The 19,014-nt window shown below is 43.0% G+C and overlaps 1 protein-coding gene across 1 annotated transcript in view; it reads right to left on the bottom strand.

Annotated features, from left to right (window-relative positions):
- Window positions 1-4,171: 4,171 nt before the first annotated feature.
- Window positions 4,172-19,014, bottom strand: part of slc15a5 (solute carrier family 15 member 5) — a 39,775-nt gene continuing 24,932 nt past the window's right edge. Inside the window, exons 6-9 of the mRNA XM_070896669.1 lie at window positions 10,847-11,035; window positions 9,290-9,421; window positions 4,394-4,502; window positions 4,172-4,316 (exon numbers count right to left, since the gene is read on the bottom strand). Coding sequence (XP_070752770.1) covers window positions 4,172-4,316; window positions 4,394-4,502; window positions 9,290-9,421; window positions 10,847-11,035 — 575 coding nt within the window. The remainder of the gene's footprint in view (window positions 4,317-4,393; window positions 4,503-9,289; window positions 9,422-10,846; window positions 11,036-19,014) is intronic.

Below are 19,014 nucleotides of genomic sequence, written 5' to 3' on the forward strand. Positions count from 1 at the left end.
GCCAGCGCCTCACAGCCAATCTGGCGTGCTTTGATGACCCTAAGATGCTCAATGCCCACAGCGCTTGGTTTGCCCTCCAGGCCTCCATAACCAGTGCCTGTGAAAAGACACTTGGTTACTCAACCAGAAAACACCAGGACTGGTTTGATGAAAATGATCAGGAGATCCAAGAACTAATAGATCATAAGCGCAGAGCATTTTTGTGCCTCAAGCAAAAACCAAACTCGGGTGCTACAAAGCAATGTTACAGACGGCTCAAGGCTGAGGTCCAACAAAATTCCCAGGACCTAAAGAACAAGTGGTGAATGGAGAATGCGCAGGTGATACAACAACTAGCCGACAGCCACGACATACGAGGATTCTTCACTGCAGTCAAGGCCACCTACGGTCCAAACTCCCAAGGCCTCACCCCACTCCTAGCAAAGAACGGGGAAACACTCATCAAGGACACCAAGTCTGTCAGGGCCCGCTGGAAGGAGCACTTTGAAGATCTCCTCAATCGAGACTCTGCGTTTGACTCGAGTGTTCTCAACTCCATCCCGCAGCATGCAACCCGTCACCACCTCAGTGAAACTCCAATGCTGCAAGAGGTAGGCAAAGCCATAAAACAGCTCAAGAATAACAAGGCTACGGGTTCGGATGGAATTCCTGCTGAGGCGCTAAAATATGGTTGAGAGGCGCTGTTGGCGCGGATACATGACCTCATCTCTCTCATTTGGAGGGAGAAGAGCATGCCAGGGGGTCTCAGAAATGCAGTGATCATGTCCATTTTTAAAAAGGGGAACAAATCCGACTGTGGCAACTACAGGGAATCTCCCTGCTATCAACCACTGGGAAGGTTGTCGCTAGAGGCCTCCTCAACCGCCTTCTCCCTGTGGCCGAGGAGCTCCTCCCGGAGTCACAGTGTGGATTTCGTCCCCTACAGGGAACAACGGACATGATCTCTGCAGCACGACAACTGCCAGCCCTTATATATGGCCTTTTTCGACCTTACAAAGGCCTTTGACACTGTCGACTGTGAGGGCTTATGGAGCATCCTCCTCCATTTTGGGTGCCCCCAAAAGTTTGTCAACATCCTTCGCCTGCTCCACGATGACATGCAGGCCGTGATCCTTACCAGCGGATCTGTTACAGATCCATTCCACGTCGGACCAGGGTCAAACAGGGCTGCGTCATCGCTCCAACTCTCTTCTCAATCTTCCTCGCTGCCATGCTCCACCTCACTGTTAACAAGCTCCCCGTCGGAGTGGAACTAAACTACAGAACCAGTGGGAAGCTGTTTAACCTATGCCGTCTCCAGGCCAGGTCGAAGACCACCCAAACCTCTGTCGTTGAGCTGCAGTACGCGGATGATGCCTGCATCTGCGCACATTCGGAGACTGAACTCCAGGATATAGTCGATGCATTCACCGAGGCATATGAAAGCATAGGCCTTAAACTTAACATCTGTAAGACAAAAGTCCTACACCAACCTGTCCTCGCCGCACAGCACTGCCCCCCAGTCATCAAGATTCACGGCGCGGCTCTCGATAACGTGGACCACTTCCCATACTTCGGGAGACTCTTGTTGACAAAGGCAGACATTGATGCGGAGATTCAACATCGCCTCCAGTGCGTCAGTGCAGCCTTCGGCCGCCTGAGGAAAAGAGTGTTCGAAGTGCCCTCAAACCTACTACCAAGCTCATGGTCTACAGGGCTGTAGTAATTCCCGCCCTCCTATATGGGTCAGAGGCATGGACGACTTACAGAGGACACATCAAATCGCTGGAGATATATCACCAACGATGTCTCCGCAAGATCCTGCAAATCCCTGGGAGAACAGATGCACCAACATCAGTGTCCTCGCCCAGGCTAACATCCCCAGCATTGAAGCACTAACCACTCTCGATCAGCTTCGCTGGGCAGGCCACTTAGTTCGCATGCCAGACACGAGACTCCCTAAGCAACTGCTATATGCAGAGCTCCTTCATGGCAAACGAGCCAAAGGTGGGCAGCGGAAGCGTTACAAGGACACCCTCAAAGCCTCCCTGGTGACACCTGGGAGACCCTGGCCGAAGACTGTCCTAGGTGGAGAAAGTGCATCTGGGAGGGCGTTGAGCTCTTCGAATCTCAACGCTGTGAGCGTGAAGAGATCAGGCGCAGGCAGCGGAAGGAGTGTGTGGTAAACCAGTGCCACCCACCCCCCCTTCCCCTGCCGAATATTTGTCCCGCCTGTGACAGAGTCTGTGGCTCTCGTGTTGGACTGTTCAGCCACCAAAGAACTCACTTTAGGAGTGGAAGCAAGTCTTCCTCGATTTCGAGGGACTGCCTATAATGATGGTGTTTAGCCTTTCTGAATGGATACCTCATCTTAGATACATCTCAGATGCACCTATTGGATAAACACTTGTTCTGATTTGTTTTCCTTTGTCCCAAGCTTTATGGTGCTATACACTCGTCATACTGTTCTTGGCTTCTTCCAATATGATTTGGTAGCGGGGGCACAAAATTCTAGTTGCATTTGCTTCCTCTTGGATAGCTAACACAAAAACTGCAACAGGGACCTTCAAGTCACAATTCCATTGTTATTTTTGATGGTATACATCTCAGGAAAGGATGAACAGGATGGATCTCTTTTCTCAAAAAAAAAGGCTGAGGGGTGACCGAATAGAAGTCTTTAAAATTATGAAAGGTTTTGCTAGAGTGGATAGAGAGAGAATGTTTCCACTTGCAGGGAAAAGAATAACCAGAGACTATCAATATAAGATAGTCACCAAGAAATCCAATGGGGAATTCAGAAGAAACTTCTTTATCCAAAGAGTGGTGAGAATGTGGAACTCGCTCTCACAGGGAATGGTGGAAGCGAATAGAATCGATGCATTTAAGGGGAGGCTAGAGAAGCATCTGAGGGAGAAGAGAATAGGAAATTACGCTGATAGAGTTAGATGAGGAAAGACGGGAGGAGGCTCGAATGGAGCATAAATGCCGGCATGGACTGGTTGGGCCGAATGGCCTGTTTCTGTGCTGTATGTCATATGTAATCCTATGAAAGCCTTTAACTCTATGACCATTGCAGCATCGAGTGTTGAAGATACCGAGAAAATCTGTTGATGGACTAACAACAAACTGGTCCTCCTCACAAGAAACAGCTGCCATCAAAAGATCTTCTGCATAGTTATGTTGCTGCATTTCAGGACAAAAAGGCACATAACTAATGGTTACAGTGCCTAGACATAAACAAAAACTGGCTCTAATGGTAATTGATCCAAGCGCTCACCCAGAACTGTAATTAACATTGAGCTGTAAATGACGTGTGTCTTTTGCGTTCAGAGTATTCTATCTCAGCTCCAGTCATTGTGAAAGAACTAATAATAATAATACACGTGTGAATGGCATGATTAATAAAGATTTGTCCTTTGAAACGGAATGGACTCGACAACACCAGACAACTCCTGTACTTTCGGCAGGTGGAATTTACAGCAGTACTAGCTTTGAAATAGATTGCATTTATTTTTTTTAAAACTTTTTCCATCATTGTAATATTGTTCACGCATTAGTAGTTTCTAAATTAAACTATTTTTGTAGTATGAAATGTAATATTTTTACATAAGGAAAAATACCAGATGCAAATGAAATATTACTGACATATTAAACTATTATATAAATCTACACTGTACAAAAATATTTTTTATTTGCCCAAATATTTAATTTTGTTTCATTTGTAAAATTGCACAAGTTCATATCATTATTTCAGTTTGCCAACCAAAAAAAAAACATAAAACGAAATAGGAAGTGACAATAGCAGGCCTCTCATCCAAAATGATGCCAGCTTCTGGGAAAATCACTGCAAAGGAAGATGAGTCAGATTTTGCACTGACTGGTACTGATATTCTTTGGAGAATTTGATTGCATTTCCCATTTTGGGGAGAGCGGGGGACAGGCGGAAATATCTGCATGTGTGAGAATAGGCGCATTTGCAGAACTGACAACACAACAGTTACAAACATTGGCAACGACTGCATTTAAAAGCGTTGGTACTTCAGAGTAAGGCCACAAGTTGACAAGCATAGTTATATAAAATAAAAATCAGGTATCCTTTCCTTGGCACAGTTTATGGTAATACATATTTAAGAGAATCAGGCTGTCTCTTTAAACACAGGTAATGCCAGCACCACCCACTTTGGACTTGTTCTCATAGAACTATCTCCACAGGATAGAAGGTGGAGGAACATTCCAGCACACTGTCATAGAATTTCAGAGACTTTTCATGTTCTATTAGTTTCTCCATAAGACTTCCTTTAACACACTGGTCATCTTCCTGGTGAAGGTCTCTGTACCTGTGTGACAGGGCAGAGATATTATTTGTCTGCAACAAAACAAAGTGAAGCATGGACTTTCCTCTCAATGTAAATACCTGTGAGAAATTCGCCAGAATCCCAGAAGGTTTAGAAGCATGAACGCAGCCACGAGGAAAAAGAATTTATCCAAATTCCCAACATTCAGATTATTTGGAAACCAATTACCTGATGAGGAAGCAATAGCCAGTGTAAAAGGAAACAGCAAAGTAATGAAACCAACTGAATCGATCCAGCCCCGATCAGAATGAATCCCACTTCTATCTGTCGCACATTCAAGGGACACCATCATTCCAGTTGTGCTTGATAAAACCTGCCCGATTCTAATTATTTTTATGCATAATTTTGATTCAGAAGAGATCTCCAGCCAAGAAAAGTTGAAACAATTAACGTTGACGAAAATGTCCGATCTGGTAGAAACCGCTTAATAATGAAAATACTATGGGCAAAACATTCCCTTTATCCAATCATTCATATTAAGCAAATACTGCAGAGAATGTGGGGAATGAATCACTGACTGAACAAATGTTCTCTTTAAATGAATGTTCCCATTAACAAGATGCTCATTAACTCAATGTATGGTACTTAAACTGACATTTTCTCTGAAAAATGAAATGGCCATTTAAAAATTAGATACTTAAAAAAAATATAATTTTGTTTAAAAAAATCTACATATTCATCTTTTCAGGGTGAGTATTTTTGGCTGGTTTAAGTAGTTTTTTTGTTAAAACTGTTGCATTAATAATCAGGTTTAATCCAGGTTCCCTTTAAACAGAGCGCACAGCTGTTGGGTGAGGGATGATGCTATAAATGGGATAACAACTAGCTGAATAAGAGCACACAAGGGCAGTGATCAATGTGGTCATTCTAATTGGATAACTGTGACCAGTGGAGTTCTCCAGGGATTACTCCTGGGGGCCTCTGTGAATCACAAAATATTTATAAATGATCCTGCATAAAGTATTAAAAATAAACTATCTAAGTTTGCAGATTATGCCAAATGAAGTGGAAAAGATCAGAGGAAAGGGATAAAATTCAAAGGAATGCACAAAGGCTTTGCAACTTGGCAGATGAATCAGAATCAGGACTTAATATTGATAAATGTGAGGTGGTATGATTTGTATTAAAAATATTAAATATGATTAGAAAAGAAGGATATATAATTAAATGGGATTCCCAACACGATCTCAGTATAACATCTGACTAAACACTGACATTATTTTCTCAGTGCATGGCAGCAGCTTCAAAGGTTAAAACAATGTCGGGGTATTTAAGTAGATCCAGAGAATATAAATCCAAGGAAGTGTTGTTGACACTTCATGCAAGGTGTTAGCGAGACCGCATATAGAATATTGTCTCCAGCTGAGTCCCTCTGCTTCAGAAAGGATGTTGAAGCAGGGGAAAGAATTCAGAGAAAAGCAATCAAGATGATCCCAGGTCTTGGATCTACCAGTTATGAAGAGAGACTAAGGAAATTAAATATACTCCCTATTACAAGGGAAAAGACTAAGAGGGATATTGTTTGATTTTTGAATAAGAAAAAAATGTCTGTGTTGGGGGTGGTGGGGAGGGGCAGGGAAATAACAAAAGCCTGAGTGATAGAATGAGCTGAATTCCATCTTCTTGTTTCTAGCTTACTACAGTGTTAGCGTTCTTCAGTGTTAGCAATCCTCTCTCCAAGTTACGAGGCTGTGGTTTACATTGCACCAGAGGTCCTCAGCATAGAGTTCAGGTTGACACTTCAGTGCTGTACTAAGGGAGGGCTGCCTATTGCTGGAGGCTTCCACTGAAGTGACCGGGCCACCAGCATGCAGCCCTGCACCCCCTCCTGGGTGCTTGGCCGCTGGCCCGGCTGACACCCTCCCTGGTGGCCCAGTGTTTGCCACGAAAGAGGTTGCAGAGTTTGCAGAGTTTGCAGTGACCCTCCCTTTTAAAAGAAGTGGGTACGTTGTGAGGCATCACTGCGGTGCTGATGTGCTGACCGTCGTGACCTGTGAGCGCCACCCAAACCCGGGGGAGCATTCCGTTACCACAGGAAACAGTTTTTTTTTAAATCAAAAAGCCCAAAAAAACAACTCTTGATCTCACTTTGCTTGCTAGCTATCGCCCCATCTCCAACCTCCCTTTCCTGTCCAAAGTACTTGAAAGTATCGTCGCCTCCTAAATCCGTGACCATCTTTTCATGAATTCAATGTTTGAATCCCTTTAATCTGGTTTTCGCCCTTGCCACAGTAACAAAACGTCTCTGATCAAAGTCGCAAATGACATCCTTTGTGAGTGTGACAAGGGTAAACTATCCCTCCTCATCCTTCTGGACCTGTCTGCAGCCTTTGACACAGTTGACCACTTCATCTTCCTCCAACGTTCAGCTGGGTGGGACTGCACTCATCTAATTACATTCTTATCCATCTAATCGTAGCCAGAAAATCTCCTGCAATGGCTTCTCTTCCCACTCCCGCATCGTTACTTCTGGTGTCTCCCATGGATTTGTCCTTGGCCCCCTCTTATTTCTCATCTATATGCTGCCACTTGGAGATATCATCCGAAAACACGGAGTCAGTTTCCACATGTACGCTGATGACACACTGCACCACTTCTCTCGACCCCTGCTTGGTATCTAAATTGTCAGACTGCTTGTCCGACATTCAGTACTGGATGAGCAGAAATTTTCTCCAATTAAATATTGGGAAGACCGAAGCCATTGGCCCGAAAATTCCGGTTGGAGGCTTCCGACCGGAGATTTTTAATGAAAGTACCTGGTGGTCTAGGAGGCGCCCCGGATTCCGGTGGGGAGGCCTTCTCCTCCCGCGCTGCAAAACGCACTCCTGCCCAGAGGGTTCCGACGCAGAAGATGCAGTCACGTGCGACTGCTCAGCCAATCAGGTAGGTAGTTCACAGGTTCCCATTAATAACACAGAGACGCGGATAACTATGAATTCTCAGTGCTATTAATGGGAAAAAAACAAACACACACTAATAAAAAATAAAAAACAGACCTCACATAATTAAAATTAATTGAAATTAAAGTTAATAAATGTCTTAGAAAAAAACAATATATTTCGGATTTTTAAAAAAGTTTTGTAATTCGGGTTAAAAATAAACTTACCTCAGTGGGCAGAGTTTTTAACAATACAATGTGTTTATTTTATTTAATTTTATTGTGTATGTGTGTTTTTAAGCACTTGTGTTTGTAAATATAGGCTATGTTACTTTCAGGCGCAAGATTTTTGAAGACATTTGCTGGGCAAGATATGCATAAATCCCGCAATCTTGCCCATGCAAATGTCCTCACTCCCGATCTGCGGATGATCTGTTAAGTTCCAGCTTAACAGATCGGAAAAGCCGGTTTTCAGCGCATGCGCATTGCGCGCTGAAAATCGACTTTTCCGATGCCTTCCCAAATCCGTAGAAACTTCGTTCAGGCCCAGGACGTCGGACTATTCACCCCATTATATTTGGTCCCTGCCACAAACTGCGTTCCCTAACCACTGACTCCATCTCTCTCCCTAGCATCAATCTGAGGGTGAACAAGACTGTTTGCAACCTAGATGTCATATTTGACCCTGAAATGAGTTTCCAGCCACATATCAGCGGCATAACTAAAGCCACCTTTTTCCACTTCCGTAACATTGCCCGCCTCCGCTTCTGCCTCAGCTCTTCTGCTGCTGAAACCCTCATTCATGTCTTTTTTACCTCTCGACTTGACTGCTCCAACTCACTCGTGGCCGGCCTCCCACATTCTATACTACATAAACTTGAGGTCATCCAAAACTCAGCAGCCCGTGTCCTAACTCGCGCCAAGTCACGATCACCCATCACCCCTGTGCTTTCTGACCTACAATGACTCCCAGTTAAACAACACCTCGATTTCAAAATTCTCATCCTTGTTTACAAATCACTCCATGGCCTTGCCCCTCCCTATCTCTATAATCTTTTTAAGCTTCACAACCCCACAAGATGTCTGCGCTCCTCGAATTCTGCCCTCTTGAACATCCCTCATTATAACTGCTCAACCATCGGTGGCCGTGCCTTCAGCTGTTTGGGCCCTAAGCTCTGGAACTGTGTCCCTAAATCCCTCTGTCTCTCTTTCCTTCTTTAAAACCTACCTCTTTAACCAAGCTTTTGGTCATCTGCCTTAATTTCTTCTTTTGTGGCTCGGTGTCAAATTTATCTGTTTTGTCTTATAACACTGCTGTGAAGCGCCTTGAGACGTTTTACTACGTTAAAGGCGCTATATAAATAAAAGTTATTATTATAATAATAAATCTGTGACGGGGCTGCGCTGGTGCAAAAACAAAATCAGTTTTAGTGAAATGACCACCCCAAATCCAGCGCGGGGCAATTTCAGCCCCTATATTCTTGGACACCTGGTCAGTGATGTAACGTCAGGCGAGTTGCATTCGATAATAAAGGGCCATTTGATTGGATAGGCCATCAAGGTTTGAAAGTCAATATCATTCGATGTATGAGTAAAATCGGGCGGGGTGTAAAAGTGGCATTTGACCCAATCCAGTAGGTTTCTTGTCAGCTGGGTTAGGTTAAAATGACCCCAGGTGTTTCTACCTGAACACTAACAATTCAGTAGCTTTGCATTGACATATCTAAGTCCTGCTGTTCCAGAGACATCTCACCAGATTGAAGCCTGGTTGTGAAGTTCCATCATTTGTTTAGAGGCTTGAGCAAAATGTGTTCTTCAAAAGTTTCCAATGGCAGAAAACAGGCTTCTAAATCATTCTTAAGCAACACTAACAAAGAACAGAAAGCTTTGGAGAAAGAACTCTGAAGCTCATCAACACCAACTTTATAACTCAACACAAGACCTACACTTCAGCCTATGTTTAAAGTCATTTGTGGTTGTATCATAGCCTTCCTGTGCTAAGTTATGCTTTTTAACTGCATTCAAAGTGAAATCATGGAATTTCCTTTAAGTACATCCTGTAAATAACTGCTCTTACCTCCAGATATTTGGTAGATAGTTTGAATAATAATTGCTCCCACAAAGCAGCCTGCACCATTGAAGAGAGTCATGAAATGCATTGCAATGCCTCGAATGCTCCTTGGAGATAGTCTGAATGTAATCAGTGTACCTGTAAACAAAGGTAAGAATAAGACTCAACCACTTAAAGTAACTAATTCACTTTCAGAGTGGTTTATGTTTCAATGCCATGGAACGTTGGTTCCTTTTCACTGCTGCTTGCTTGAAATAGACCATTTTAATTAACATCTGTATTTTAATCAATTCATTTGTACATATAAGCATTAGCCAATCTTATATGACAAAATATGAAGTCTCTGTGGAAATTAAAACTGTGAATGGAATTCCTGCACACTAATTGTTTAAGACAACAGTTTGATAATACAAAATGAGCTGAAGATGAATTTCAGTGAATTCTATTTTAGAAGTGGTTTAGCTGCCATATTAAAAGATTATTGGGGAGTAGACCATTATGAGGAAATTGCTTTAAGTGCATTCGTTGAGGGCTGTATACAATATTTTGCGGAGAGAACAGCATAGCTGGAATATGAATTTATATTTTATACATATTGGGAATGATGTTCTGTGCTTGTGCCAGCAGTAGGGAGCTTTGGCCATCAGTCGTACATGTCAGGACAGTAAGGTTCATTGACGGAAAATCCCAATGTTCACATAAGAATTTTTTTTTAAGAATTAGGAACAGGAGTAGGCCATCTAGCCCCTTGAGTGGTTCCTCCACTGCAACACAACTTAGAAAATCAAGCCTAATGTTCTACGGGAGCAGTAGAAAGGAAATTGACCAAGTACACCCTCACCAACAGTGACCGCAATTAGCTGCCCTCCACAATAACCTCATTCACAGGGCAAATCATTCTGCACATAAAAAGCGCATTTCTTGGGATGTGGTTGTCATTGGCAAGGTCACATTTATTGAATCTGAAGAGGTGGTAGTGGGCCTTCATCTTCAACCTCTGCATTCCCTGTGAAGATGGTGCTCCGACAATGGTACAAGGTAGGGAATTCCAGGATTTTAACCCAATAACAATGAAGGAACGATGATATTTGTCCAATCCAGGACTCGGAGGTGATGGTGGTCCCATGACATTGCTGCTCTTGTCCTTCTCGGTGGTAGAGGTAGCAGGGTTGGAAGGTTCTGCCAAAGTGCTTATTGAGTTGGTGCAGTGCACTCCTGTCCAGCAAGGCTCCACACCAAAAGCAGATCATTACAATATTACCCCATTAAAGTGAGCATTTCTGTTATTCCTTCCATTAGAAACATTTCAATTTTTGGAGGCTTGTTAAGCAGACAACGCATTACCCTTGCTCCTAGATTTCAGCACAATCTCTTCCTAATGAGCTAGGATGCATGAAGATCTGTGCATTGAGTGTTAAACCATAAAATCTACCCTGTGAATCAAAATTAAAACATTTGTCAAACTACTGGAGTTAAAAAAAGATTTTGGGAAATTTGCAAAAGTAAAGTTTTGGAAATCATTTCTAAAACGAATCACTAATCACATTACCGACTTGTACTTACAAGCAGGTGTGACCAGTGCCTCAGCAATTCCGAGCAAAAGATACTGAGGAGCGAGGTGGAAACAGGGCATTGAAGACACAAGGAGCACCTTTCCAGATAGCATCTGCTCCACAAGCAGAAAGTTCCTCCTGTGCACCTCTGATATCCCAGCGACCACCACGGACAACACTGCGCACAGGTGACCGATAACTGGAAGAATTTAAAAGTCATTGTGAGTTTACATAGGATTACATAGGATATACGGCACAGAAACAGATCATTCAGCCCAACCAGTCCATGCCACCATTTATCCACCACTCGAGCCTCCTCCCGTCTTTCCTCATCTAAGTCTATCCGCATAACCCTCTTTTCCCTTCGCCCTCCAATGCTTGTCTAGCCTCCTCTTAAATGCATCTATACTATTCGCTTCAACCACTCCGTGTTAGCAAGTTCCACATTCTCAACATTCTTTGGGTAAAGAAGTTTCTTCTGAATTCCCCACTGAATTTCTTGGTGACTATCTTATAGTGATGACCTCTGGTTATTCTCTTCCCTACAAGTGGAAACATTCTCTCTATCAAAACCTTTTATAATTTTAAAGACCTCTATTAGGTCATCCCGCAGCCTTCTTTTTTCAAGAGAAAAGAGACACAGCCTGTTCATCCTGTCCTGAAATGTATATTCTTGCAATTCTGGTATCATCCTTGTAAATCTTCTCTGCACCCTCTCCAGTGCCTCTATATCCTTTTTATAATGTGGCGACCAGAACTGTACGCACTACTTAAAGAGTTGTCTAACCAAGGTTCGATACAGGTTTAACATAACTTCCTTACTTTTCAATTCTATACCTTTAGAAATAAACCCCAGTGCTTGGTTTGCTTTTTTATGGCCTTGCAACTTTTAGTGATTTGTGTATTTGTACTCCGAGATCGCTTTGTTCCTCTAGCCCATCTAGACATGCACCCTCCAAGTAATAAGTGACCTCCCTATTCCGACTAAAATGTAATACCCATCTACTCAACTTTATGTTGTTTCTGCTGGTGTCAGACAAAAATCTACCACAAAGAGGGATAAAGATGAGGGAAGCCATTTTGACCATATTCGAATTTTTGAAACAAACATATAGGCCTGGAATTTCCACTTTGGGCGCAAATTGCAACCAAAGTTGCACTAGTTTTGAGGAGTGTTTATTATCCTCAAGTTTCTGCTCAAACTCATTTGCACATCGCCGAATTTAATATCTGCCATGAACCAGCCCAATTGGGCAGTGTATTAGAATGTAATCTTTACAAAAATACCTATTACTTAAAAAAATATGCCTTGATGTATTTAAGAGTGGTAACCCGGTGCAGTTTAATTAATACAGCCGAAAATGGGTTTAACCACAAAAAATAAGCATTTTTAAATCGGTGTCTAATCCACCACATGTGAGTAAGCTGATTTTAAAATCACTGCAAAATGACTTTAATAACTATACAGTACCATCTGCTGGATATATTGATGTACAGTAGTCAGTTTCTTAGTAATTAAAAAAAAATTACATTCAAAAGTTTTTAAAACATGCCAATTAGTGTCCTTGTGCTTAAAAAGCAGCTTAATTTTAAGGGTCTCCTCGATGGCTCGCAAACGGACACAATTAGCAGAAACTCAAGGGTGATAAATTCGATTTGAGGGTGTGGCCAGTTTTATGGGCCAGCTTCTAGGACAATGTTTTTTGAACTACCGTAAAAGTCACACAAACTGAACGCACTGGATGTAATTTGCACTTGAAATGGTAGAAGTTGCTTTATCAAGTATCAATGTAGAAGTTATCAAGACCAGGGAATTTGTTGACTCCATGATAAATTTGTCAACAAAAAAAATGACTGCTTGGGTTTTTAATTGTGCTCTACGTAATGGTTTGACCATTTTCAGGCGACTTGCGCTGCAAAAAACAATGCAACCTAGCAGAAACTCCAGGCCTATATTCTCCCATTTCATCATCTGTCCCTTGCGTGAGTTTGAGATTTTTGTCTCCTTTAGCCTATCTGAAGACCAAACCTGGATCACTCTTTGATAATAACTCCAGTCATTTATCTCTTTGCTATTTGTGGGACCTCTCTGTGCACAAATTGGCTGCTGCATTTGTCAACTTCACAACACTTCAAAACTACTTAATTTGCTGTGAAGTGCTCGGAGACATCCTGAAGTTGGAAAGGTGCTATATAAAGATGTAATTTCTTTCTGTACTTAACTGACTTGATAATTTGGCATTCGATTTGCTTTGTTTATTACTGCCCCACAGTGATGTAGTAATTGCCAAACCTATAATTACCTCCAGATCCCATTCTGCTCAACAGTTAGTTACTTCTACACCATCCATTGTATATTGTGATACTCATTTTTTCTTCCAATGCACTTGCTCTTGTCTATATTGAGCTTCATCTGCCCTGGATTTGTCCATTTGCTTTCTCTGACTGAACTGCCCCACCTACAGTTTAATGCCAACTGCAAAACTGACCAGTTTGCACTGGGTTTCTGAATCCGTTAATGTAGACTGGAAACAGTACTGAAGCCCGTGACACTCCACATAGTACTTCCCCTCACCCTGGCAGCAATCCTCTAACAAGCACCCACCACCTCTTTTTTTCTCAGCTAGTTCTTTATCCACCCTCTTGCTTTGCCTTGAATTCCCACTGGTTCTCGGCAAACTTTTGCAAGGAAGTTTTATGGAAGGCTTTAGGAAAGCTACGTAGACCATGCCATGTGGTTTTTCACCGACCACACGGAAAGACATTTCCTCAAACAATTCCTCAAAATTGGATAAGCTATTTTTCTGGTTAGACACAGTTTGTTATTCCAAATACATCAGCTCTGGGAAAAAGTTGTTTGAAGGAACTGGTAATACATAAAACAAACAAGATGAATAAATCATTACTAACAGCCAGGCTGTAGAATAAATAAGTTATTCAAGGGCAGATGTGACAGCTTAATATTGGCGCTCATCACCCTTGAGATATGTAGATATTAATCTTCAGTAGTATAAGAGCACAATATGATGTGTGCACTGTCTATTGAATAACTAACCATTACTTCCACTAAAGTCACCCTGATGTGAAAGAAGATGTTTATAAAATTCATTGCGGAGATGAAAGAATCAGCAATTATATAACGTACTACAGAAATCAACAGGAGGTATTTAAAACTGTAGGGCTGGTTTTCCGAATGCTCATTAGTGGCACAAAACTTTACGTTCCCATCACATGCATTGAGAAAGTGCCCATAATCTGTTCATTTCTTGATCTGCATGGCAGGTGGGCAAAGCTTCTTGCTGCACATTCAGAGAGTTGCGCCTTGAGAATAAATTATTTCCTTTCTTCCTTCTCTCCAGTTTTCTCCCCTTGCCCCCCGACATACCAGCATTTTCTCAGATATAGCTCCACCGGTGTGACCAGGTCTCCAATACCTCACCCTAGTGGCCAATTTTTCACGTGAACCTGGACGGTGAGTATCAGCAGGCACAAAACCCATCACGGGTAAGTCCAATTCTGACTTCACCCAATGTCCACACACATGCACGTCCCAGCAGAGGAGGGGGTCACTAGATAGAATTTAGGAGCAGGAACCTTTGCTGATCTTTTTCTCTCCCAAGTAATGAAATCAATTGTAGCACCACATACTGCTGCTCAGGCTAAGATAACTAGTCCACCACAGATCAGAATTGAACCTGGAATCTTCGGTCCTGTGTAACTTAGCTACTGCTTGATGAAAAAAGTCCAAGGTCCATCTAGTTCACCTTCTACCATCCTGATAGCTGCATGATACACCGATAATGGGAGTTGTTGACTAATCGCGGCAATCAATCTTTATCAATTAGTCGACAACAGACCCAAACATGGTACAAGGAAAACCCCAGTGGTGGAGCGCTTTGGGAACCAGAGGTCCAAAAATCACTTCTTCCTCCCAAGCATGCTACACTTACCATATGTTATGCATGAGTCAAATTACTCAAATACTGTATCCCAAAATGTTGTTTTCTGAAATTTTCTTCGTATAACCTTCATGGGAGCTATTTCTGTGTCCTTAATAAATACAATTCAGCTTTACTCAGTTGAGAACACTATATATCTTTGAATCAGAAGGTTATGGGTTCAAGCCCCATGACAGACTTGAGCGCATAATCTAGGTTGACATTTCAATTAGTACTGAGGGAGTGCTGCTATAAAGGCTCAATGTGGCGGCAGTCGGGAGCAGCGTGAGGAGGTGTGTCGCTGAGGCGTGAGTTCCGGGGTCGGCGAGTGGCCGGTGCAGCTACAGGGAGAAGGCAAAAAAGAAGTAGAAAGAAACAGAAAGGTGACGTCACAGCCAAGGGGGTAAGTGATTGGCTGGATTGGTGAGTAGTTTTTCTTTTTTCTCTTCTATAACAATGAGTAAACTTTAACATTGTTGTTGCCAATTTAAGTGTATCTAAGGGTTAAGTCATGACAGGAGAGCTCGGTCACGTGATATGCTCCTCCTGTACCATGTGGGAACTCAGGGACACTTCCGGTGTCCCTGACGACTACGTGTGCGGGAAGTGTATCCGCCTCCAGCTCCTGACAGACCGCGTTGCGGAATTGGAGCTGAGGGTGTATTCACTCTGGAGCATCCACGATGCTGAGAATGACATGAGTAGCACGTGTAGCGAGTTGGTCTTACCGCAGGTGAAGGGTCCACAGCCAGCTAGGGAATGGAAGACCAGCAGGAAGAGCAGTGCAAGGAAGGTAGTGCAGAGGTCCCCTGCGGTCATCCCCCTGCAAAACAGATACACTGTTTTGAGTACTGTTGAGGGGGATGACTCATCAGGGGAGGGCAGCAGCAGCCAAGTTCATGGCACCGTGGCTGGCTCTGTTGCACAGGAGGGCAGGAAAAAGAGTGGGAGAGCGATAGTGATAGGGGATTCGATTGTAAGGGGAGTAGATAGGTATTTCTGTGGCCGCAACCGAGACTCCAGGATGGTATGTTGCCTCCCTGGTGCAAGGGTCAAGGATGTCTCGGAGCGGGTGCAGGACATTCTGAAAAGGGAGGGTGATCAGCCAGTTGTCGTGGTGCACATTGGTACCAACGATATAGGTAAAAAAAAGGATGAGGTCCTACGAGACGAATTTAAGGAGCTAGGAGCTAAATTAAAACGTAGGACCTCAAAAGTAGTAATCTCAGGATTGCTACCAGTGCCACGTGCTAGTCAAAGTAGGAATCGCAGGATAGCTCAGATGAGTACGTGGCTTGAGCAGTGGTGCAGCAGGGAGGGATTCAAATTCCTGGGGCATTGGAACCGGTTCTGGGGGAGGTGGGACCAGTACAAACCGGACAGTCTGCACCTAGGCAGGACCGGAACCAATGTCCTAGGGGGAGTGTTTGCTAGTGCTGTTGGGGAGGAGTTAAACTAATATGGCAGGGGGATGGGAACCAATGCAGGGAGACAGAGGGAAACAAAAAGGAGACAAAAGCAAAAGACAGAAAGGAGATGAGTAAAAGTGGAGGGCAGAGAAACCCAAGGCAAAAAACAAAAAGGGCCACTGAATATAAAGGGGCTGCAGGAGGGGTGAAAACTAAAAATCATGGTTTAAAAACTAGTATTAAAACACTCTACCTAAACGCACGCAGCATTCGAAGTAAAGTAAATGAGTTGACGGCACAAATCATTACAAATGGGTATGATTTGGTGGCCATTACAGAAACGTGGTTGCAGGGTGGCCAAGACTGGGAATTAAACATACAGGGGTATCTGACGATTCGGAAAGATAGACAAGAAGGGAAAGGAGGTGGGGTAGTTCTGTTAATAAAGGATGATATCAGGGCAGTTGTGAGAGACGATATTGGCTCTAATGAACAAAATGTTGAATCATTGTAGGTGGAGATTAGAGATAGTAAGGGGAAAAAGTCACTGGTGGGCGTAGTTTATAGGCCCCCAAATAAAAACTTCACGATGGGGCGGGCAATAATCAAGGGAATAATGGAGGCATGTGAAAAAGGAACGGCAGTAATCATGGGGGATTTTAACCTACATATCGATTGGTCAAATCAAATTACATGGGGTAGCCTGGAGGAGGAATTCATAGAATGCATACGGGATTGTTTCTTAGAACAGTATGTTACAGAACCTACAAGGGAGCAAGCTATCTTAGATCTGGTCCTGTGTAATGAGACAGGAATAATAAACGATCTCCTAGTAAAAGAACCTCTCGGAATGAGTGATCACAGTATGGTTGAATTTGTAATACAGATTGAGGGTGAGGAAGTAGTGTCTCAAATGAGCGTACTATGCTTAAACAAAGGGGACTACAGTGGGATGAGGGCAGAGTTGGCTAAAGTAGACTGGAAACACAGACTAAATGGTGGCACAATTGAGGAACAGTGGAGGGCTTTTAAGGAGCTCCTTCATAGTGCTCAACAAAAATATATTCAAGTGAAAAAGAAGGGCGGTAAGAGAAGGGACAACCAGCCGTGGATAACCAAGGAAATAAAGGAGAGTATCAAATTAAAAACCAATGCGCATAAGGTGGCCAAGGTTAGTGGGAAAATAGAAGATTGGGAAAATTTTAAACGACAGCAAAGAATGACTAAGAAAGCAATAAAGAAAGGAAAGATAGATTACGAAGGTAAACTTGCGCAAAACATAAAAACGGATAGTAAAAGCTTTTACCGATATATAAAACGGAAAAGAGTGACTAAAGTAAATGTTGGTCCCTTAGAAGATGAGAAGGGGGATTTAATAATGGGAAATGTGGAAATGGCTGAGACCTTAAACAATTATTTTGCTTCGGTCTTCACAGTGGAAGACACAAAAACCATGCCAAAAATTGCTGGTCACAGGAATGTGGGAAGGGAGGACCTTGAGACAATCACTATCACTAGGGGGGTAGTGCTGGACAGGCTAATGGGACTCAAGGTAGACAAGTCCCCTGGTCCTGATGAAATGCATCCCAGGGTATTAAAAGAGATGGCAGAAGTTATAGCAGATGCATTCGTTATAATCTACCAAAATTCTCTGGACTCTGGGGAGGTACCAGCAGATTGGAAAGCAGCTAATGTAACGCCTCTGTTTAAAAAAGGGGGCAGACAAAAGGCAGGTATCTATAAGCCAGTTAGCTTAACATCTGTAGTGGGGAAAATGCTTGAAACTATCATTAAGGAAGAAATAGCGGGACATCTAGATAGGAATAGTGCAATCAAGCAGACGCAGCATGGATTCATGAAGGGGAAATCATGTTCAACTAATTTACTGGAATTCTTTGAGGATATGACGAGCATGGTGGATAGAGGTGTACCGATGGATGTGGTGTATTTAGATTTTCAAAAGGCATTCGATAAGGTGCCACACAAAAGGTTACTGCAGAAGATAAAGGTATACGGAGTCAGAGGAAATGTATTAGCATGGATAGAGAATTGGCTGGCTAACAGAAAGCAGAGAGTCGGGATAAATGGGTCCTTTTCGGGTTGGAAATTGGTGGTTAGTGGTGTGCCACAGGGATCGGTGCTGGGACCACAACTGTTTACAATATACATAGATGACCTGGAAGAGGGGACAGAGTGTAGTGTAACAAAATTTGCAGATGACACAAAGATTAGTGGGAAAGCGGGTTGTGTAGAGGACACAGAGAGGCTGCAAAGAGATTTAGATAGGTTAAGCGAATGGGCTAAGGTTTGGCAGATGGAATACAATGTCGGAAAGTGTGAGGTCATCCACCTTGGGAAAAAAAACAGTAAAAGGGAATATTATTTGAATGGGGAGAAATTACAACATGCTGCGGTGCAGAGGGACCTGGGGGTCCTTGTGCATGAATCCCAAAAAGTTAGTTTGCAGGTGCAGCAGGTAATCAGGAAGGCGAATGGAATGTTGGCCTTCATTGCGAGAGGGATGGAGTACAAAAGCAGGGAGGTCCTTCTGCAACTGTATAGGGTATTGGTGAGGCCGCATTTGGAGTACTGCGTGCAGTTTTGGTCACCATATTTAAGGAAGGATATACTAGCTTTGGAGGGGGTACAGAGACAATTCACTAGGCTGATTCCGGAGATGAGGGGGTTACCTTATGATGATAGATTGAGTAGACTGGGTCTTTACTCGTTGGAGTTCAGAAGGATGAGGGGTGACCTTATAGAAACATTTAAAATCATGAAAGGAATAGACAAGATAGAGGCAGAGAGGTTTTTTCCACTGGTCGGGGAGA

Source organism: Pristiophorus japonicus, chromosome 13 (assembly GCF_044704955.1).
Source record: "Pristiophorus japonicus isolate sPriJap1 chromosome 13, sPriJap1.hap1, whole genome shotgun sequence".
NCBI classification, from domain to species: Eukaryota; Metazoa; Chordata; class Chondrichthyes; family Pristiophoridae; genus Pristiophorus; species Pristiophorus japonicus.